General features: G+C 34.8%; 1 protein-coding gene and 1 non-coding gene across 5 annotated transcripts in view; one reads left to right on the top strand and one right to left on the bottom strand.

Moving 5' to 3' along the window:
• Window positions 1-23,410, bottom strand: part of RMDN2 (regulator of microtubule dynamics 2) — a 62,159-nt gene that overhangs the window by 9,270 nt on the left and 29,479 nt on the right. For all 4 annotated transcript variants that reach the window (XM_055327675.1, XM_055327677.1, XM_055327673.1 and 1 more), the window contains exons 3-8: window positions 21,786-21,960; window positions 20,617-20,719; window positions 16,803-16,863; window positions 10,856-10,931; window positions 9,910-9,987; window positions 4,716-4,814 (exon numbers count right to left, since the gene is read on the bottom strand). In XM_055327675.1, the coding sequence (XP_055183650.1) occupies window positions 4,716-4,814; window positions 9,910-9,987; window positions 10,856-10,931; window positions 16,803-16,863; window positions 20,617-20,719; window positions 21,786-21,960 (592 nt within the window). The remainder of the gene's footprint in view (window positions 1-4,715; window positions 4,815-9,909; window positions 9,988-10,855; window positions 10,932-16,802; window positions 16,864-20,616; window positions 20,720-21,785; window positions 21,961-23,410) is intronic.
• LOC129511208 (U6 spliceosomal RNA) lies at window positions 7,613-7,719 on the top strand. The gene has a single exon (XR_008664766.1). It is a non-coding gene; the product is annotated as a U6 spliceosomal RNA (small nuclear RNA).

Raw genomic sequence — 23,410 nt, 5'->3', positions numbered from 1 at the left:
ATCTTCAATTTCAATCTCATTCCCCAGGGGTAACCAGTATCAACAGTTTGACATGCATCCTATCAGACCTTTTATCAAGTAAACACAAATTTTTTAAAAATTCACTTTTGAAAGAAATTAATAAGGAAACATTTCTACATATTGGTCCAAAACTTTTTTCCCACAACATATCACAGACACATTTTTTTTTGTTAGCATACACAAATCTACCTCATTGTTCCTAAGAGCTGCATTTCATACACATATGCCATAATTAAATTGAGCATTCTCTATTAGAATTTTTTTTACTGTTACTAATAAGGATCAATGAACATACTTGTTCCTATATGCTTGTGCACATGTGTGATCATGTCTGTAGGACATATTTCTGGAAGTTGAATCACTGAATCAAAGGATACATACATCTTAAAGATGGAGGGGAAGCTAAGACCTAGGCATTCCTGTGCTAAGGAATGCACATCTTTAGTAAAGAACATTTATTGTCTATAAAATTCAAAAGGCAAGGATTCTAGAGGAGGTGGAGGACAAAGTCTCTTGGACTAGGGAACCACATTGGGTATAACTCTTTAGGATCAAGTAGATGAACAGTGTATGGATCTGGCCAAGAACTTGCTAGTGAGATCACAAGGCTGCCAACAGATCAAAGACATTGTCAAGTCCAGTCCTAGCCAGAGCTTTGAAAAGCCTGGAGAGTCATCCATGGTGCTGATGGATTCTGGTTCTCCTGCTCCACTCCTGTCCCATTACTTTCATCTCAACTCTTTGAGTCTAATAAGTGCATTTCTTGAGTCACTCTAATAAGAAATACCTCAATTAAACTTTGTTCAGTTGTACCTTCTATGTCTAATAGTTGCCCAGCTCTGTCCAAATCCTGTCTGGAAAATGTGCTCCAACATATGAGCATAAGCAGCTTATTTTTTTTAATGTTGGCATTTTAATTCTGCATACATACCTTAGCACTTATGTTTAATTATCTGTAAGGACTATAAATTAGAACATCTCTTTATGTGCTCATGATTTTTTTAAAAAGTCAAAGGAATATATACAAGCTACTAACAATACCAACTTCCTAAAATGGAGCAGAGTCTGAGTTTTTACCAAATGGCTTACCCGAATAACAAGGAAGGTAGTGTTGCTCAGTAGAATGTTCTAGTTAAGGAGCAGTTTCTAGCTAGGCTCTTCGAACACTCTATAATAACACTGGGCAGAGAATATTGTGGTTGTTTACTTGGTCTTGGCTGTACAAGTTCCTGGAGGGAGGAGCTGTGTTGATCATTTCTGTATCCCCTACATTTGACACCCTGGTACTAAGTATGTGCTTAAAAAGATTACTGAATAAACTAGGATTATTTTAAGAAATCTCATAACCTCAAGCAGAAGCCCTCCATTGTATCAGGACACAGATGAAGGTTCTGCAGGTGGTAAAACCACTAAGGGAGATCCAGGGATCATATGTTGCAAAGAGTGGGGGAGACCAGGGCCACCAATCCTCCAACATTGCCACACCTGTTACCTACTACACACACTCAGGTACTGGTCCTGGGCTGTCAATCATGCCATAGACTGTACAAGAAGAGCTTTAAAAACACAGATCAAGTTTTAAAAATACTTCCCTTATGACTGAACAAGTCCATTCCCAGGCACTTACCAAAGAAAATTCAAAACATATCTACATAAAAGCTTGTATATGAATGTTCATAGGAGCTATATTCATGGTAACCCCAAACTGGACACAACTGACATGTTTACCCTACCTACCAATACATAAATGCATAAGCAGACCATGGTATGTACACAAAATGCAGTATTACTAGGCAGTAAAAAGGAACTACTGATACATTGATAAAATGAATGAATCTCAAAACATGTTGAACAAAGGAAGCTGATATACACAAAGTACAAGCTCTATGATTCCATTTATATAAAATTTCAGAATAGGCTAAACTAATCTATAGTGACAGAAAGCAGATCAGTGGTTGCCTGGGGCGGGGAGTGAGGGAAATTGACAATAAAGGGGCAAAGATAACTCTTAAGGGTGATGGAAATGTTTTATATCTTAAAATGGTGATGGTTACACAAGTATATAAATTTGTCAAACTACAATGATCTGTAGACTTCAAATGGGTGCATTTTATTGTATATAAACTATACCTTAATATATTCAAAGATTCTGAAATAATTAGTCTGGGTTGTGGCCTGAACTGGCCTTTTTTAAAGCTCTCCAGATGATTCTTGTGTATAGCCAAATTTGAGAACCACTGCCTGAGGGAATCATGCCAGAATTTTGGATGAGGTGGAAAGCATGCTATAGTTTGAGAAAATTCCCACAGAGGATTCATAGATGACTCCTGGCCAAAAACCACCTCCCTAGTGGCTGTGATGCTGTGGAGGATCAGATTTCATCAGTTGGAGGAGCTATATAATAATAGCAGCTAACATTTATTTTTAGTTACTTAATGTGCTAGACCCTGAGCTAAGAAAATTTTACATATTAATTTATTTATCTTCACAAAAACCATATAAAGTAGGTATTATTATGTCTGCTTTATCGATGAAGAATTTAAGACTAGGAGAAATAAAGAAACATGGCCAGGTCATACAGATAGGAAAAGGTTCAGGTCTCAGACTGTCTGATTCTAAAGCCAGTGCTCCAGATCTCTACAAAACGGAGCTGGATGGTCTGGGGACACATTCCTGGCCCCTGTGAACCCTCTTTGGAGGGACAGAGTTGGGGACAGGAGTCCTACAGTCTGGGTTCCAAAAACATGACCTCCTGCTGGGACCACAGGTTGCAGACTCCCCTTGGGTGTGGAATCCAAGTTTCTTTCTCACCTTCCACCTCCCAGTTTTCTTACATCCTTTCAGCCTTTACCCTTAGCACTCTGGACTCCTCAGCACCCTCAGCTGTGGCAGCTGATGCAGGAAGAAGCTTTCCTGATGCCTTCTCGCTCCTTAGCAAACACCAAGAAGCACATTTTCAGATGGAATCTAAGTCATGACTGAATTGTCAGGTCCCCAAGATGGTTTGCCACGGTGTTGACAATTTCATGGAGTTAAAATTCTTACTAGGTGTGGAGTACTCTCTAAGCAATTTCCTTGCGTTTACTTATTTAATCTTCACAACACACTATATGACTCAGGTACTGTTATCTCCATATTATTGATTAAATTGAGAGAGGGGGTAAGAAACTTGTCCAATGAACTGGAAAGGGGCAGAACTGAGATTTAACCAGGTGGTCTGGTTCTAGAGGTTGTAATCCTTACCTCTACATTATTGGGCCTCTGATCATTTTTTATTTATCTGGGTAGTATTTCAGGTATACTAGCAACTTAAGAATTTCTGCGCAATGTCCTAAAAACCTGAGCCCCTGCTTATAACTTTATAATATGAATAAATGAGTTTCAAGTCCAAATGATATTTTTCCTAATTAGCTTAGTGTCTTCTATTGAACTATTTATCTTAAATATACCATGATCTTAAATTCTTATAAAATGTAAAATAAAAGAACAAATTCTCAGGGGTAGGAAAAAAGGTGAAGAAATTGGAATGATATAATCTTAGACTACATTCATATCTTTGGCCTGCCACTGTGTAACACTAAAAAAATTAAGTTCCTGAGGTACTGATTTCCTTTCATAAAACAAAAAAGATCATGTTAAATAAAAACTAAGACATGTCTGCCCCTTGTGCTTTTATACCCTGCATTCTTTTCCATTGGGCTCATACTTGATCTCAGAACACTTATTTTTTCCACAGAGCACTGGAGGTAGGCACGAACGAACCATTCACTCAGTAATGGAAAGTATAAATGAAACCTATTTGTGATCTGAGAATACATATTCTCTAAATTCCCTTTCAGTTCTATAAGATCAATCCCTAACATGCAACAGAAAAATATGAGCATGTACAGCATGTTGGATAACACAGTCTAGAGCCTGATTTTGTCTGTCTGTTGTTACAAATCTGAAATAGGTAGGTCAGGAAAGAAAAAAACATCTTAGGGTCTATAAGATTCTATAATTGCTTCCAGAGAAAGACACAGGGATGAGCCCATGAGGAAGCTGACACACACATATTACTCTTCAGAGTTTTATTAGCATAGCAATTATACATTTTAAGATAGGAATGAAAATACTGGTTTGGTCTGATTCTCCAAGAATATTCCATAAGACTATCTGCAACTTATGGGATGGCTTTTAAAATAATAACTCTTCCTTCTGGCACCTTTTAGTTCTTCAAGATTTATTAAAAAAGATTTTACTTATTTACTCATGAGAAGGCAGAGACATAGGCAGAGGGAGAGCAGGCTCCCTGCAGGGAGCCCAATGTGGGACTGGATCCCGGAACTCCGGGATCACACCGTGGTGAGCGGAAGGCAGACGCTCAACTGCTGAGCCACCCAGGTGTCCCTAGTTCTTCAAGATTAAACTGGCTCTCTAGTAGGCTAATTAGGAGTATTTGGGAACAAGTCTAATAATCACAAATGCTTTTGCGTATACTCACATGACCTGGAGAGCTGCTCTTGGATTTGGTAGTAAGGGCCATGCGGCTAGGACCCAGGGCATAGCTAGCTGCTTTGGGAAGCAGTTTGGATATGCTAAGACTAGGGTTCAACCACAGCTCCCATTAGAGAGCTATTCATGGAGAGGAGTAGGAGGGACTGGTACAGGCAGCAGCCTGTTTGATACTGAAATAATGGATAGACAAAGTATACCTTAAGGAAATTTTGCAAAGCTTCTTCCACTGTTGAGGATGGTATTTTTCCAAACAGAGTAGCAGCCATTTTTTTCTCAATCCAGCTCAGTTTGGAGACCTGTAAACACAGAGGCAACATCATTCTTAGGAATTTGTGCACATTTTGAATAAATAATCTCTCCTCAGATGTTTGGTGTATGTACGTATATGTATATATAAATATCCTTAAATAACATATATGATAGAGATCACCTTTATGACATTAATATTCTACCCTTTTTTTTAATATAGTTCTAACAAAATATGAGCTCTAAAAGCACTGGTTACCAAACTGACTTGGAACACTCATGATAAGATTTGTGTTCAATCAGAGAAAGGGATGGGGAATAATGCTGATCCTGTTTATTCAAGTGATTCAAGATTCTGGGATAACCACCCAGTATTTCTTTGCACAAAATGTAGGAGCTACTAGACCCCATCTTTGTTCCTTCCTGATTACTCTGTGCTATCAACCTGACCCAGAACACAGCATCTCAGAAATGTACATAGAACAAGGATCCTCAACCCAGAAGGAGTATAGAGTGAGGGCCCAGTATACATATTTACAATCCAGAAGAAAATTTTTTTAAACAATAACCACCAAAATTAAATTTCATATTATCATTTATTTTTTGCTTCTTTCCCCTCCCCCATTTTAATTCCAGTATAATTAACATACAGAGTTATATTTGTTTCAGGGATACAGTATAGTGCTTCAACAATTCCATATATTACTCAGTGCTCTACAAGATAAGTGGACTCATAATCCCCTTCATCTATCCCCTTAATCCCCCACCCACCTCACCTCTGATAACCATCTGTTTGTTCTCTATAGATAAGATTCTGTTTTCTGGGTTGTCTCTTTTTTAGTTCTCTTGTTCATTTATTTTGTTTTCTAAATTCCACATATGAGTGAAATCATATGGTATCTGCCTTTCTCTGACTGACTTATTTCACCTAGCACTATAGTCTAGATCCATCCATGTTGCTGCAAATGGCAAGATTTCATTTTTTATGGCTGAATAATATTCCATTGTATGGTATAATATACCACTTCTTCTTTATTCATTTATTGATGGACACTTTGGTTGCTTTCATAATTTGGCTATTGAAAATAATGCTAAAATAAACAATGGGGCACATGTATCCCTTTGAATTAAAGTTTCTGTATTCCTTGGGTACTCAGCAGTGTGATTACTGGATCATAGGGTGATTCTATTTTTTAATTTTTTGAGGAACCTCCATATTATCTTCCACAGTATCTGCACCAATTTGCATTCCAACCAACAGTGTATGAGGGTACCTATTTTTCTACATCCTCACCAACACTTGTTATTTTTTGTGTTTTTGATGTTAGCCATTCTGATAGAATATCAGAAGTGATATTTCAATGTGGTTTTGATTTGTGTTTCCCTCGTGATGCTGAGCATCTTTTCAAATGTATCCGTTGGTCCTGTGTACTTCTTTGGAGACGTGTCTCTTTATGCATTCTGTCCATTTTTAAACTGGATTATTTAAGTTTTTGAGTGTTGAGTTGTATCAGTTCTTTATGTTTTTTGGGTACTACTGATATGTCATTTGCAAATATCTTCCCCATTCAGGAGATTGTTTTTTAGTTTTGTTGGTTGTTTCCATTGCTGTGCACTTTTTATTTTAATGTATATCCAATAGTTTATGTTTGCTTCTGTTTCCCTTGCCTCAGGAGATATATCTAGAAAGATGTTGTTATGGCCAATGTCAGAGAAATTACTGTCTGTACTCCCTTCTGGAATTTTTATGGTTTCAGGCCTCACATTTAGGTCTTTAGTCCATTTTGAGGGTTTTGTTTTGTTTTTTTGGTGTATGATGTAAGAATGTGGTCCAGTTTCATTCTTCTGCATGTAACTGTCCAGTTTTCCCAACACTGTTTGTTGAAGAGACTTTTTCCCATTGCAAATTCTTCTCTCCTTTGTCAAAGATTAATTGACTATGCAATTGTGGGTTTACTTCTGGGATTTCTATTCTGTTCTATTGATCTGTGTCTATTTTTGTGCCAATATCATACTGTTTTGATCACTACAGCTTTGTAATATAACTTGAAATCTGGAATTGTGATACTGCCAGTTTTGTTTTGATTTTTCAAGAATGCTTTGGCTACTCAGGTGGTTCTATACAAATTTTACGATTGTTTATTCTAGTTCTGTGAAAAATGCTATTGGTATTTTGATAGAAATTGAATTAAGTCTATAGAATGCTTTAAGTAGTATAGACAGTTTGACAATATTTGTTCTTTCAATCCATAAGCATGGAATGTCTTCTCATTTCTTTGGGTCATCTTTAATTTCTTTCATCAACTTTTTATGGTTTTCAGAGTACAGGTCTTTTACCACTTTGGTTAAGTTTATTCCTAGATATTTTATTATTTTTGTAATTATAAATAGGATTGTTTTCTTACTTTCTCTCTCGTCTTTTTAGAGATATAATGGATTTTAGAAATGCAACAGGATTTTGTATCCTGTGACCTTACTGAATTCATTCATCAGTTCTAGTAATTTTTTGGCAGAGTCCTTAGGGTTTTCTATATATAATATCATTTCATCTGTGAATAGTGAAAGTTTTGCTTCTTCCCTACCAAACTGGAAGCCTTTTATTTCCTTCTCTCGTCTGACTGCTGTGGCTAGGACGTCCAGTTGAATAAAAGTAATGACAGTGGACATCCTTGTCCTGTTTTTGATCTTAGGGGAAAAATCTCTCAGTTTTTCACCACTGAGTATAACATTAGCTGTGGATTTTTCATATAAGGCCTTTGTTATGTTAATGTATGTTCTCTCTAAACTAACTTTGTTGAGGGTTTTATCAAGAACGGATATGGTAAAAAAAAAAAAAATAACGGATATGGTGCCTGCTTCGGCAGCACATATACTAAAACTGGAATGATACAGAGAAGGTAAGCAAGGCCCCTGCGCAAGGATGACATGCAAATTCGTGAAGTGTTCATACTTTTATATATAAAAAAAAGAATGGATATGTACTCTGTCAAATTCTTTTACTGGATCTGTTGAGTTGATCATATGGTTTTTATCTTTTCTCTTAATAACAGGATGTACCACACTGCTTGATCTGCAAATACTGAACCAACCTTGCATTCCAGGAATAAATCCCATTGATCATGGTCAAAGATTTTTTGAATGTATTGTTGGATTTGTTTTGCTAATATTTTGTCAAGGATTTTTGCATCTATGTTTATCAGAGATACTAGTCTGTAGCTCTTTTTTATTGTCTATAACTGGTTTTGGAATCAGGATAATGCTGACCTATTAGAATGAATTTGGAAGTTTTCCTTCCTATTTTACTTTTTGGAAAAGTTTGAGAAGAATAGGTGTTAACTCTTCTTTAAATATATGGTGGAGGGGATCCCTGGGTGGCTCAGCAGTTTGGTGCCTGCCTTCGGCCCAGGGCATGGTCCTGGAGTCCTGGGATCGAGTTCCGCATTGGGCTCCCTCCATGGAGCCTGCTTCTCCCTCTGCCTGTGTCTCTGCCTCTCTCTCCCTTTCTCTGTGTATCTCATGAATAAATAAATAAAATCTTTTAAAAAATATATGGTGGAATTCACCTGTGAATACATCTAAACTTTTTTTTGTTAGAAGTTTCTGGATTACTGATTCAATTTCATTGCTGGTAATTGGTCTGTCAAAATTTTCTATTTTTTCTTGCTTCAGTTTGGGTATTTGGGTAGTTTATATGTTTCTAGGCATTTATCCATCTCTTCTAAATTGTCCAGTTTGTTGGCATATACTTTTTCATAATATTCTCTTATAATCCTTTGTATTTCTGTGGTGTCAGTTGTTATTTCTCCTCTTTTGTTTCTGATTTTGTTTATTTGAGTCCTCTTTTTTTTTTTTGATGAGTTTGAGGTTTATCAATTTTATTGATCTGTTCAAAGAACCATTTCTGGTTTCACTGATCTGTTCTATTTTTTTCTTTTTTTTAGTTTCTATATCATTTATTTCTGCTCTAATCTCTATTATTTCTTTCCTTCTCCTGGATGTGGGTTTTGTTTGTTCTTCTTTTTCTAGTTCTTTAGGTGTAATATTAAGTTGTTTGAGATTTTTCTTGCTCCTTGAGGTAGGCCTCAGTTGCTATATACTTCCCGCTTAGAATCACTTTTGCTGCATCTCAAAGATTTTGGATCATTGTGTTTTCATTTTCACTTGTTTCTGTGTATTTTTTTTATTTCTTCTTTGATTTCTTGGTTGATCCATTCATTGTTTAGTAGCATGTTATTTAACCTCCATGTAGTTGTGGTCTTTCCAGATTTCTTTTTTTAGGAAAGAAATCTAAACAAATAATGCACATCCAAGCCCCAGACTCCTGTGATGTTGGGTCAATCGTTTTTAAGCCTGAGGGGTCTCCTACCTTAATGAAGATTCATATTCTTAATATTTAAAACTGGCATAATAAAAATTGCTTACAGAGCTGTTTCAAGGGTTAAAGGACATAAGAAATAAAAAGTATAAACTGCACATTTGTTACATAGCAGGTGTTTAGTAAAAAAGCTTCCTTCTCCATTCCTAATCCTCAAACCTCAATTAAAAACTTCCTCTTTTGCTTATGCTAATTTTCGCATTCAGAAATAGCATTTCTCTTCAGCATAATTTTTTCATGCATCTCTTAAGATAGATTTTCACATTCTGTTAATTTTCTATAAACTAACATCATTTAAGACACCGGATTTTACACTCGCCAGCTGCCTTGATTTATTTCTATAGATTTCATGTGCCTTTCTAAATTCAGTTCTTTGAAGACAAGAACAGTGGGCATGTAATTTATGCTCAGTATACTCTGATAAATGAAAAAGTCCTCTCATAAAACAAATAGTAATGTGCCAATATAGGACACATGCATGTAGATGATTGGTCACCACCTGAGAGCACGAAGGAGACAAGTGATTGCTGCAAGGGGAAATAGAGAGATGGTAAAGGGAAAAAATTATATACTGTATGTAACACAGTACAGAAAACACAGTAACACAGTACAGAAAGAAATCAATCATAAACTCATAAAATATGTATGGATTTTACCATTTTCCTTATAGTAGGCACTAAGTAAAACACTTAAAGAATAAGGCACTGAAAATATATCACGTAATCATAGTGTATTTAAATAAGACTTATAGATAAAAATATTCAACTCACAGTATAACAGTATCTTCCTTTGAGGTAATACAAAAAGGGTTCTTCAGGTAAAAATTGGATTGCTTTATCTAGATGTTCCTGAAAGAAAATTCAAAATAAGTATCATCTCTCAGATTTCAAGCAGTGTTGAATGGAAGTGTACCTAGTAAGTTCAAGGGGCTTTACATGTTGTTTGGTCCTCCTCCTCAATCCCTATCATTAATACAAGTAAGTCTTACCAATAATTCAATTATCAAAAATGATTGCTCACAAGTAGAACCAGACTTTGACTATGATTTAATTAAGCTATGGATAATTTAAAGCCAAATGTGACTATGAAAATAGAAAATATCTGGCTGACATTTTTGTCTGCCCATGCCTTGCCTAGCTAATACTTACTATTAGGAAGCATGCTTGCAAATATCAAATGATTAGGATATAATGGAGGAAAGAATAGCAGAACTAGGTGGTGGAGGAATCTACTCCCCTGACATTATTAAATGGTTTTAGAGAGCTGGAAAACAGATTCTGACCATTTATATTGAGTTATCAAAGCTAACGGCACATTATAAATGATGTACACATACATTACTTATTTTATTCACTTATCATGTTAAGTTTAAGCCTTAGATTGGATTCTATTCCTTCCACCAAATCAATATGCAAGAAATGTTAACTAATTAGTCCTAGTCATGTTTATGATGTTGGTGAGCTCATGACCAAAAGACTAATCCCCCATCTTTGAAAAAGTAATACTCATCTACTATGTGACTTCTTTCACGATCCAGAATAATTATCTTCAATCTCCCAAATAGTTTTATTCTTTTTGCACAGTACTATGTAAAGACTGTCACTTCATTTAAATAAAAAAGATAAATTCCTTGAGATTAAATTGTTGAATAACTTGATTTATATATTTAAGGGGAACATACAGCTATATTAAAATATTTTTAATTTTAAGAAATACCTTGAAGCGATGTCCATAGTTGATTTTGTTTTGTAAGCCCTCAAACTCAGATACATAGCCACACAAAACTGCATACCTGAAAAGGATAAAGACAGTGGATAGTGTGTGAACTTTTAATCAAATACCACCAAATATAACATTTAAAAAAATATCTCTAAACCATTCATTAACACTTGACAGAAGTATTCATATAGAGGCAAGGGTCCTAAAAATAAAAAAATACTTGACACTACATGAGGCCAGTTTCCTCATCTGTAACTGGGGATACTGACACCATCCATCTCACGTGTATGCTGTGAGGGCAAAACACTTCAAACACACAAAATTGCTTAGAGGACTACCTGGCACAGAGTGAATTCCAAGAAATATGAGCTGCCGCTAACACCAATATTGACATCAAAGTCACAAAGAGGCTCTCTGAAAAAGCCTAGTCACACAAGTAATAAATTGAAAAATATATTGCATCATCATATCCCTATTCCTCCTTAATAAAAAAAAATTTCACAGCCTCCCTTAACGTCATTTGAAAACAAAAATAAATATCATGACTAAAACAAAGTCAAAGGTGACTTCAGAACACATTTTTCTGAAAAATTCCCTTCAATTCCTTTAATCCTGCCTTGTTAGCACTGCATACTAGAACAGGGCATCCCATGAACTGTTTACTTTTTTTTTCCACTGAGAATACAAAAAGTTACATTAATAATTCTTTGACATACATTCTGTACAATATTTGTTCAGCAATTTGCTCACTCCAAAATCGGGGGATATGTTATTTTTATATCCAGAATGTTTCTGTCTGTGCCAAGTCTCCAGAGTATTTCAGAGTGTTTCTGTCTGAGGAAAAATATTCATTTACCTAAGTATTTCAAGAGTAAGTATTAATTATTACTTTCATTGTCATAGCTGAAATGGAAGATGTAATTTTGGGTATTTATCTCATCATTTCTGTGGATAAGCATAACTTTCAAGAACAAAAATGAAGTGAACAATTTTATTTAGGACAGTAAGACCATTCCTGAACACAAAAGATCACATAATTCACACAACTTAGGACAACCAATAAAACAGTCACTTTTCAGTGCTGACTTGTGTGACCTCTGAATTTTCAGTTTCTATATAATCAACCAAATCTGCTACAGTAGAAACAAGAGTGAAGACCAAATCAACCTATCAAAAGTGGTCTGAGAACATAACTAGAGTAGGAGATATCACAAATTCTATGATCAGACTACTTTACACACACATCTCTACACCCATCAGAGATTGAGCATGTAGGAAAGGATTACTGGAAAAACACTTGTGAATTCCCTTGTAGAAATGCTATGATCACCATGTTCTCTTGACGTTCTCTCTCTCATTTTGTTCTATCATTCCTCCTAGGGAGTTCCAGAAAATAGAACAAAATTCCATACAACTACATCCCCACATTCCCCCATTTCTGTTATGGGCATTATCATTTTCCAACTTATTCAGACTTAAAGCCTTAGGTCATCTTTTTTTTTTTAATAAGCTTTTATTTTAAAATAGCTTGAGATTTATAGAATAGTTGCAAAGATGGCACAGATGGTTCCTATATATGCATATTCAGTTTTCTCTACTGTTCTCATCTTACATTACTAGAGTACATTTATCACAAGTGTACTGATACTATCAAACAATACTGATACCTAATTTTTACAATGTACCAATATTAATATATTATTAACTAAACTCCATGCTTCATTCAAATTTTCATCTATTTTTCCCTAACTTAAATTTTGATGCTTTTCTCTCTATCCCTCCTTCCACATTTATCCGTATTATCCGTATGTGAAGATATTTGGAATTACTATTGTCATTTATCATACACTCTGTTCCTCCTAATTTTATGTTACTTGCAACTTTCATAAACATACGTGTTATATCTTTACCAACTGACAATTTTACACAACATACCAGTGTCTATAATGAAGACCTGGAGCCCTAGAATCACCTCCAGATTGACAAAAATGTTGCCAACAGTTACTCTGTTGAATAGCTGAGGCTTGAACCCTCCTCTCTATACAGGTAACCCAGAGACTTGCCCACATTTCTACATCTTGTCCACAGGAATGTTACACATAAACTTACCTTAATGCCTTGTTTAAATCCAGATATACTAGCTCACTTGCCCTATTCTATATGCTGACAAAGAAATAAAAAACAAATCACGCCACATTTTTAGAAAAATTTGTTGGATCTTTTTGAACTTCCTCCTCCAGAGACTTATGGAGCAACCCAAATATTTGTGCTGGAATCAAAAGAAAGGAATCTATGTTTGCCAATCTAGAATGGTGGGATCAATCATCTATTTCCCAAACATTAGCATCAGAACGACTTAGTGCACACCACTAGGTATATACAGTGCTCTCTCAGCACACTCTCTTCAAGCTATTCTGAGTGAGGAAAAAAAAGGAAAAAAAACCCTATGACTTATGAATTCCATTATATGAAATATGTACATTTTCCTTGTAAATAATATCATACAGTTTTATGCTTTTCATATTTTTTTTGAAGTCTGTTTTTTATTTTTATGTTTTTTGAGCTAAGATCAAGAGTTGGATGTTTAACTGAGCCACCCAGGCACCACTTGAAGTCTGTTTCTTTAAAGTTTAAAATATAAAAAAATAATAATAATAAAGTTTAAAATATTATTTATCTTCCCACATACCCTAGTTCAAAGTTCACCTAATCAGTTTTTCTCAAAGGATCATCACTTCTTTTCTGGCAATTAGTTCCACTTATGTCTCTCTCTGTGTGTGTGTGCATGTGTGTGTGTTCTTTTATGCTGTTCATCTTTTAAAACGTAATTTAAAATTTTATTTCATAAACCATCGCAAGTGGATGGGAACGCTAAAGTATGTTATTTCACAATATGGTCTATTAACTCCATCTAGAGGTCATTCTCATCATACATGCTTTGACAAAATCTCTGTGTTTTCTTTGCATTGATATTGAATATATCTTTAATAAATGACCAACACTTCTGTTTCCACAACTATCAAAATAACTCCATTAGTTTATTATTTTATACTATGAGAAAGCAGTAGAAAAATAATGTAATAGAAGAATTACTGAGTATCTAAGAATAAAAAACCTGGTTTTTGTTTTTCTATTTATTGTGTGACTCTTGCTTACTATTCAGCATGACTCCCCCACCCTCACCACACACACCCTAGGCATACTACCTTGCTCATCCTTATCTATAAAATGGAAACAGGTTGTTCTGTGAATCATGTGCTGCAAGGCATATGGATATAATTTGTGAACAGTAGAGCTCAACAAATATGTAAGACATTATTTGTAATTAAGGTCAGGCCTATTCAGCTGAAAAACTGCAAATCCACAGTGACTTTACTCTTTTGATTCTGGAAGTATTTGAGGCTGAGTATAACAAAAACAACAGAATTTGTAGCAAACATTTTCAGCTTTGAGGTCAGATAGTCAAGGTTGCAACTATTCAACATCATTGCTAGGCACAAATCCATGGGAGTGGCTGTGCACCAATAAAACTATTTATGAAAATAGGCAGTTGGCCCAGGGCCATAGATTGTCATTTATGCTGAATGAATGAGAAAATGTCTTAAATACTGAAAAAGACTTTTTGATGATATTTTCTTACAATTAATTATGGAATCAGTTAACCTAAATTTTAACCATGGCTCCTCAAGTCAGTTTTAATTTCTCTTTTTTCATTATGCGAAACCTCTACTATTTAAATGAATGAGAACTCTTGTATTTATTACATATAATACATTCTAAGAACAAAGATAAAATTGCCATTTGGATTTATTAAATTTTATCAACTGATTAATTTTAATATTCTTTAAATTAAAAACTGATACTGAATAAGAAATCATGTGTAACACAACTGATCATTACTCTGTGTGTGTATGTGTGGGTGTGAGTGGGGTTGTGTGGGTGTCCATAAGATTTAAACTTGGAGTTAAATAACATAGTTATAAACAAGGCAAATCCATTCACAACAAAAAGTGAAAGAAGATGAACAAAAGAAAAGTAGTCAGATTAGTGCAGGCCAACTCGGTTACCTACCAGGGCAGAGTTACATATACTTTCTTCTTAAAAAATGGATTTTAAGGTACTTGTGAAGCCTCCAAAGAAGACTTAACATTGTTCCTCTATGAAAATTTCAAGTTTACACAGATAAATGCCCCCAGATTGAGGCTTAAAATCAATTGTACATTTTAAATGTGATTCTTCATGGATGCAGATGTATGTATGGGAGAAGGAAGAGAGCAACAGAGGAAGAGCAATGCAGCGGGAGGGTGAGGAGGAGCAGCTCAGAGTTAAAAGTAGGGATTGGGAATTCTTTCTGCATGTAAATCTGACCAACCAGCTCCCAAACACCTCCAATATCAAAGGAGATGAGGAGTGTGTGGTTTGATCAGTACAAATTCATTGCAGTTACAACTAAAAGTAGAACAACAGAAGTACCTGAATGCATACATATATTAATTTATTAATACTAATGTGCAAAGTAGATGAGAAGGTATATTTGGCTGTAGAAATAACAGCCAAGACTGTTGCATACTGGGAAAATGATCTTAAAGATATGTACTAGGATGTTAACTACAAATTTACCTTTCTCCTAAAGTTGTGGTAGAAGCCCCAAGGGCATAGAAGAATACTCTATTAGGTGCTTCAATTCCTAAAGCAAGATGCTCTTGCATGCTCTTGTATGATATGCTAAGGAAATGATCCACAGGTCTTGCCAGGCTTAGCCCTTTACCCTTCTCCAGGCTATAGAAGAAGAAGGTAAAGAAGGATTCCTGTAGATAAAATTGTTAGGGGACTGTGGATTCCACCTCCCACCTTCTCAGGGGAGGGGCAGAAGGAAGGCTTGCGCCTCATCTTAAGCCAAAACGAGGGCAGATCAAAAGATCTGGTTTTATTTTGGCTTGTGTCCATTAGGGGACAGAAAATAGGTTACTTGACTCCTAAGCAGAAAAGCTTTCAGATAAGAGTGTGAGTGGAGCTCCCCCTGCTGGTGGTACAGTAAAGAAACTGGTCTGCTTTGGGAAAATTGGTTTGCATTTCAGAGTCAGCTGGTGGAATGAAAATGAATTTCCTGTGGGGCAAATGTGGACCAGCAGTATGGGAGCCATTCTGAGAGAGACTGTGCCTAAAAGTGCTCCAGAAGAATAACAAGAATCCTGAGAAGGGGTGGATTTCCAGAAACCTAGGTCTGAGAGAAGGGTCATAAATTAACTTATCATTATCTTCCTAGCACCTAACGTACCTGTATTGCTGTAAGGAACTAAAAGATGTTGTAAAAACGCAACCACAGGATGTTAATTTAAAATGATATCTTTCTTTTTATTTGTGTTTTATAATTCTAAACACAAAAAGGATCCAAAACAAAACATATTCAAGAATAAATTTGTTTCCCCAAGGATCCTCACCTACCAAATGAATTCCCTGTGTTTGAGCTTTCTTATATACCATTATATTTCTTATATTAAAAATGGCTTCTCAAAAAAAATGGCTTCTCTTTGACCTATAGAATTTGTACACATGGACTCATTAAGGTATAAGAAATGAGTGACGTGCTTTTATTCTTTGAAGCATTCTTCCTATATTTCATTTAGAAACAGGACATCACTTCAGTATTTGTTTTCAAACAAGATGTTAAATTATATTTAATTAGAATTTAACATGTTCAAAGGCACTGCGCTTGCTAGATTCACTTATGAAATCTTCAATGAAAGTTTACTTTGGATATATTTAGAATATGCATACTGCAAAACACATGAGAATAAGAATAGTTACTGTGCTATCTATTAAATATACTTTTCAGTGAACATGACAGACAGGTTAAATGGGTCAATAATATCTTAAAAATCAATTGTAACTTAGGTTGAGGCCTATGAGAATTTAAAAGACTGGATAAGTTCTTTGTACTTACCACAAGTGACAATGTCCATTCGTGGGTGCTCTAGTAATAGCTCTTTCTCCTAATGTCTTTCCTAAGAAGACAAATGTACTTATGTTTAGTACTTTCATGTGAGTTGGTGGGGAGGAGGTGGATTATTGAATTAAGTCAGTGGTTCCCAAAATATGGTCCTAAGACCAGAAGCATCATCTGGGAACTTGTTAGAAAAGCAGATTTTGGGCTCCAAGGGAGACTCATTCCATAACAAGGTTTGGTCTCAGCAATCTGTTTTAACTAGCCTCTAGAGATTCTGCTGTATGCTCAAGTTTTAAGCTCACTGGACTAAGTGATGTAACCAAGTGCAAGAAAAGTCATTCAGTCATTATTTAAAAGTATTAATTTAAGAGATTGTTTTGTAATTAACCCAACCAACATCTACCACATGCTTTGTACGTGCCATATAACCTCTAGGAATAAAAAGTCAAATTAAGACACAGTTTTTGACTTCCAAGGTTCACGTTTTAGTAGAAAGTAGGTATATAAGCAAATAAAACACATGCAAAAACTAAAAGCAAGATGAAAAAAGAGAAAGCATGGCAGAGAAGAGAGTGACTAACTCCATCTAAAGGGAAGGCTTCCCAGAGAAGTGCTTACCTAATCATGCACTATTAATAATGAACAGGTTCTGTACATAAATAATCTTCCCAAATCATTTCACTTAGTTTTAGGATAACTTTCATAATGTCATAATTACTTTGGATAGAGGTTTGTCTATTTTCCTGAAAAGTCAAAATTCTTGCAACAAAACTGAACATTCTGAAAATCCTTCTCAAAAAGGGGCTGCTTTGTTTTATGCTATCTCCTTTTACCTTGTTCCATTTTTTTGTTGTTGCCTTGAAGAGAACATCCATTGATCTGTAAAAATGTTCTTCTAAATAAGTGGTTGAGACAATCTTTATAAATAAAGATCTTTTATTCTAAACTATATTATTTGTTAATTTGTTAAGGTGGTACACTCTGTATTTTATAGCTCTATCCATTAAGAGAACCATTCTGTGTAGAAATCTATCTGAACTGGAAAAAATTAAAAAGTGAAGTGTTTTCATACTGATATTACATTGTAGACCTATATTAAAAGGGTATCTTTTAAGTAAATGACTGAAAAACAGTTTAAAATGTACATTTAAATATTAAAAACAAAAAAATAGATACATATTAAAAACATAACCAACATTTTAGCTGCTTTGCCAAAGGAACAAAAATAGCTTTTAGTGCACTACCACAAGCCTAACATAGAGGAGAGTCCACTACCCTGAGAATGTAAAAGGAAGCTGGGTAGTATATAGACTGGTTTGGCAGTCTCATTTTTGCAGCTGAAGTCTGAAAGGAAAGCTGTTTTCTGTACAAAATTATACTTTGTGATCTATTTGAGGCACTTGTATTGATTATTTAATTCTGGAAATTATAATAATATTCCTTTAGATATAATATTCATATTTTATTTGGAATACAAATCATGATCAGAGTACTTCAAAAGATGCACTGCACCCCAGCTACACCCCAGCTTGAGGACTCTGAAAGAATTCTGCGCTCCCCAGTGATCACATCTGCCCTTAGTATAACAATTTTAAATATGCTATTATGGGGAATAACATTTAGCACTTCGTCCTCCCTCACGCCGAGTTCCAGTGTCCTCTAACACTGGTCTCAGCTCAGTGCACTCTGTCATCACTTTTCCCAAGAACTTACGACCTGAACCCTTAAGTATGATGGGCTGTCTCCATGAAGATCTATCTAGTAAGTTCCTTAGCATAGCATCCTCTTAATCACATTCACCTCCCTCCTCTCTCCCTTCTCTTTCCCTCCACTTCCTCATTTTAACATTGTTCCTGGACACACTAATTTCACATAAATATTTCTTAAATGTACAAAAAATATTTTTAATATATTTCAATATCTGAACAAATGCATTTGAGGCTTTCACTCTTTTTTCTTGATATTTTAAATGTTTCTCTCTTCAAAATATATCATATTCCAATCTATGCTCCATTTTGTCCCTTGATTCCTTCCAGCTCATTTCTTTTTTCAATTTTATCACCTCATACATTAACTCAATTAAACTTCTATTCCATTTAAAAATAGAGATCCCAAGTAATATCACCTATGTGAAACTCTTACTTCCCCAGGAAAGACTCCTGGCCCCTGCCATCACATTCTTTCTGTTATTACTCTTAGCATCCTGCATTCTCTTTTACTCATGGTGGGTTTCCATCTGCTTCTTTAAGTGTATGGTTACTTCTATAATACTGCTCCCCTCACAGAGCTATCAGTTCATCCAGAGTCTGAGAACATGTGATTTTGCTATCATTTCTACCTCCTATCACACACAGGAGGAGCCCTGATGCCTGGGGTAGGAGAGGTGCTTATGGGAAATAAAAAGAACTTAATACTGATACTGTGATTTTCTCAGTAGATACGAACATAAGCCAGTTTTTTCTCTTTGTGCAAAAAAAGAAAATCTACAAGTAGAAGGAATATAATTACAAGGAGTTTGAAGATACTACCTTCCTTCTTGGAAATAAAAATGACAGGGAATGAGATTGGAATGAAGTCTGTAGTATCATCATGTTTTGCTGTTTCTTCCTTGTGCTACCTTAGAGAAAGTAAGCTTGGAAAAGGGGAAGTTTGGAATAAAAGAAGAATTAAATAAGTTTTGATGTCAGATTACTCTGCTAAAACTCAGAGAAATGGCAGCTAAGGGGATTTTTGCAAGAAAGAGTTTTGATATTAGGTGAGAGTCAAGGTGAGATATATATGCGTAAGAGATTTAACGTTCTGGATGTTTTTCTTTTGTTGTTACTATGGAGAATTTCAAAAATACACAAAAAAGTATAAAAGACAGTATAATGAAATGCCATGTACTGTATCCTTTAGTTTAACTGATGATCAACTCAAGGCTAATTTTGTTTTATCAAGATAAATTAAAAAAAAAAAGCACTGAAGTCTGAGTAGTTATTTCTCTGCAGCAAATAAAGTTCTACCTTATGGAATCAAGGAGGGTTATTTTTATTTTTTTTTAAATATTTTATTATTCATGAGCGACAGAGAGAGAGAAGCAGAGACACAGGCAGAGGGAGAAACAGGCTCCATGCAGGGAGCCTAATGTGGGACTCGATCCCAGGACTCCGGGATCATGCCCTGGGCCGAAGGCAGCTGTTCAACCACTGAGCCACCCAGGCATCCCTCAACCGCTGAACCACCCAGGCATCCCAAGGAGGGTTATTTTAATTCTGCTGAAGACAGCTATCCTCTGCCTCTTATTGCTCCTCATATATTATCTCTTAAATGTTTTGCCTTTCTGTGATTTTATAAACTTTAATATCTGAAATTTGAGTTTTTCAGTTGCCTATTCTAATATGCTCAAACATTTTTAAAGAATGTATACTTCTGGGGTGCCTGAGTGGCTCAGTTGTTTAAGTAAGCATCTGCCTTTGGCTCAGGTCATGGTCCCAGCGTCCTGGGATCAAGCCCTGCTTGGGCTCCCTGCTTAGTGGGGAGTCTGCTTCCTCTCCCTCTGTCTCTGTGTGCTCTCTCTGTCTGTCTCTTCCTCTCAAATAAATAGAATATTTTTTTTTTAAAAAAGAATATATATATATATATATATCTTAGTCCTAAAAAAACCTTTCTGTCCTTAGGCTTTGTATATTTTTCAGTACTAGGATATATTAAAATAGATAAAACATATTGGTTTTAGCTAAGATAATTTAAATTTAATTAAAATTCATTAATAGGTTATTATAGATAATGATTGTCATTTGAGGATAATCAATCTTTACAAAATACTTACCAATATTGGCAAAATGTTTCTTTTCTTGTGCATTAGTAGATAGCTCATACATGTCTCCATAAGCACGAGTTAATCGCCAAGTAAACTCTATTTCATCTCTAAACTGAAAAGAAAAGATAGAACTGTATATTAGATTAACTCAGTAACTTGGCCAGGCTATATGAATGTTTTACAGTACAACTTCTAAAAAATTTAGGCTGGTGAACTGGAATTTATAGATGACTGAATCTACTCATGTGCATATAACATTTTAAATTCAAATATTCATGACTACAAAATATGATTTAATATAGAGTTACATTTGGATCTTAAAACTAATGAATGTTATCCAGATACTACCTCTACAACATGGAAGAGAATTGATAGGTGCCAGAATCTTTAAGTTTTTCCTGGGTTGTAGTCTCTTCTTATTTTCCTTTCTAAATTACTACCTTCAATATAATGCCCCAGTGAGCATTATAGATCACATATAGTCAAAAGAGCAGTCACATTTCTAACCTAAATTACCTATAATCATAATCTTTGTATTTAGAGTTGCTAAATCCTCACGCAAAGGGTTTAAGACTTAAATTGCTCATAGGAAGGAAAGATTCATTGCTCAGTGGGATACTGAGAACCTCCTTCCTTCTTTCCTTCCTTCCTTCCTTCCCTCATTCTCTCTCTCTCACTCTCTTTCTTTTTGGTGGTAGTAGTGGGAGGGATGGGCTTTCCCAATTCAGCCCAACGTTAAATGCTAAAAAATGATCATTAGTAGAAATACACTGAAATACTGATGGCTTATTAGTTACACTATAACTATAAGGCAGAAAATTTATTTTTTTTTGTTTTTTTTTAAGGCAGAAAATTTAATATGTAGCTTTTCCTGTCCCAACAGAAGCAGTAGGTCTTACTCTTTATGCTATAAACTATGTATTAAATATGGCAAATTAATAAGAATCAAATAAAGATAGATGTGTATAATCATACATCTGGTTCTCATTTTCATGATCTTAGGGCCTAATAAATTCCTATAACTTACTTTTTAAAGATTTCAGTCAGATTATAGAAATATTTTGCATCAACTATTTAGCTTGTGTAAACTGTAACACAGTTGTTAACAGTCATAACATGAATGGGATAGCAGATTAAAAATTAAAACTATATAAACATTATTGTCTCATATCTCTTACCTTTTCTTTGTGATCACAAAGTAGTTCAAAACTCTCCATCTTGCCACATTCATTCATACGTAAATTATCAGCCTTTTGAAGAAGGACATCTAAATTTAATTCCTCTATGTGTGTATTAAATGCCTTAGAGACTGGAAAACTCTGTTCTTCTGTGTCAGTATTAGCTGTAATATACCTAAAATTGCAGAAATAATAATAATCAAATCTCTTGAAAGTTACAAAATAACCAGAGTAATTCTTTTAAAATATAAGCCAATATCTATGAGTATAAGAACAGATGAGTGACTGATGAAATAAAAGAGGCCAGAGGCAGATCCAAACATATATGGAAATGTGTATGATGGAGTTGGCATATCATATCACTGGAAAGAAAAGTAAAGGAATGGGCTGGAAAAAAAATTCCTATGGAAAACAATGAAATTGAATCTCTACCATATAATATAAAAATAACTGTGGAAGGAATTAAGTATTAAAATTTTCTAAACCCTAAATAGAAACTATAGGTGAATACCTTAGTCTTTGGAGTAAAAAAATTTTCTTAACCAATATATGAAAACATTAACTATAAAAGATTATTAATTATGAATGATTAAGAAGTTTGGCTATATTAAAATGAAAAACTGCTGCTAATCAAAAGACACTCTCAAAAATATAAGAACACAAATTGAAAACCAGGAATAGATGTTTTGAAACACACACAACTAGAGAACACTGATACAAAGAACACAAATTCTTTCCTAAAATTAGATGATAAAAACACAGTGAACTCAACAGAAATATGCTTGAGAGATATAAATATATTGGTTTCCCAAATGAGAAAATACATACAGTTAATAAGCATAAGAGAAGATGTTCAATGTTCACTAGCAATTAGAGAAATACAAATAAAGACCACAAAGAAATATTGACAAAATGTAAAAAGTCTGACAATAGCAAATGCTGGGGACTGTTAATCCACAGGATCTGATTTGAATACAAACTGGTGCAGCCAATTGAGAAAGCACTTTGTAGTTATCTTCTAATATTGAACTTTCACATACCCTAGGACCCAGTAACCTGGTCTTTTGCAGATGTGAAAAAAAAAAAAAAGGTATGTATAATAGAGACAGTAGTACTTTCAAATAGCAAACACCAGGAAACAACCTATATGCCCATCAAAGAGTGGATGAATACTACACAAAAATCAAAATGAAAGAAATACACTGATGTGCAAAATATGGAGGAATATTAACAAATTTATTATTAAGTGGAAAAATAAGCTCTTAAAACTATACACAACACAATCCCCTTTCAAAAAAAATCAAAATTAAATGTGCATCTTAAGGCATATACATATACATGCAATAAAATGGTATATTAAAAAAGGAAGCAACAAACAGTATAGATTATACATTCAGGATAATAGTTACCTTCAGGTGAGGGAAGAAATGTGTATATATGTTTATCCAATCATAATAGTCCATAACTGGAAAGTACCAAATGCCTGTTAGGAATAGGAAGCTTATATATTGTGGTAAAGTAACACAATGGAAGAGCATTTAGTAGTGAGAATAAATGGACTACAACCACACACAACAAAATGGATGAATATCACAAGATAATGTCAACTGAAAGATGCTAAACAC

The sequence above is a fragment of the Nyctereutes procyonoides genome, unplaced genomic scaffold (assembly GCF_905146905.1).
Source record: "Nyctereutes procyonoides isolate TBG_1078 unplaced genomic scaffold, NYPRO_anot_genome, whole genome shotgun sequence".
Taxonomy (NCBI): Eukaryota; Metazoa; Chordata; class Mammalia; order Carnivora; family Canidae; genus Nyctereutes; species Nyctereutes procyonoides.
This window is presented reverse-complemented; position numbering and strand designations above follow the sequence as displayed.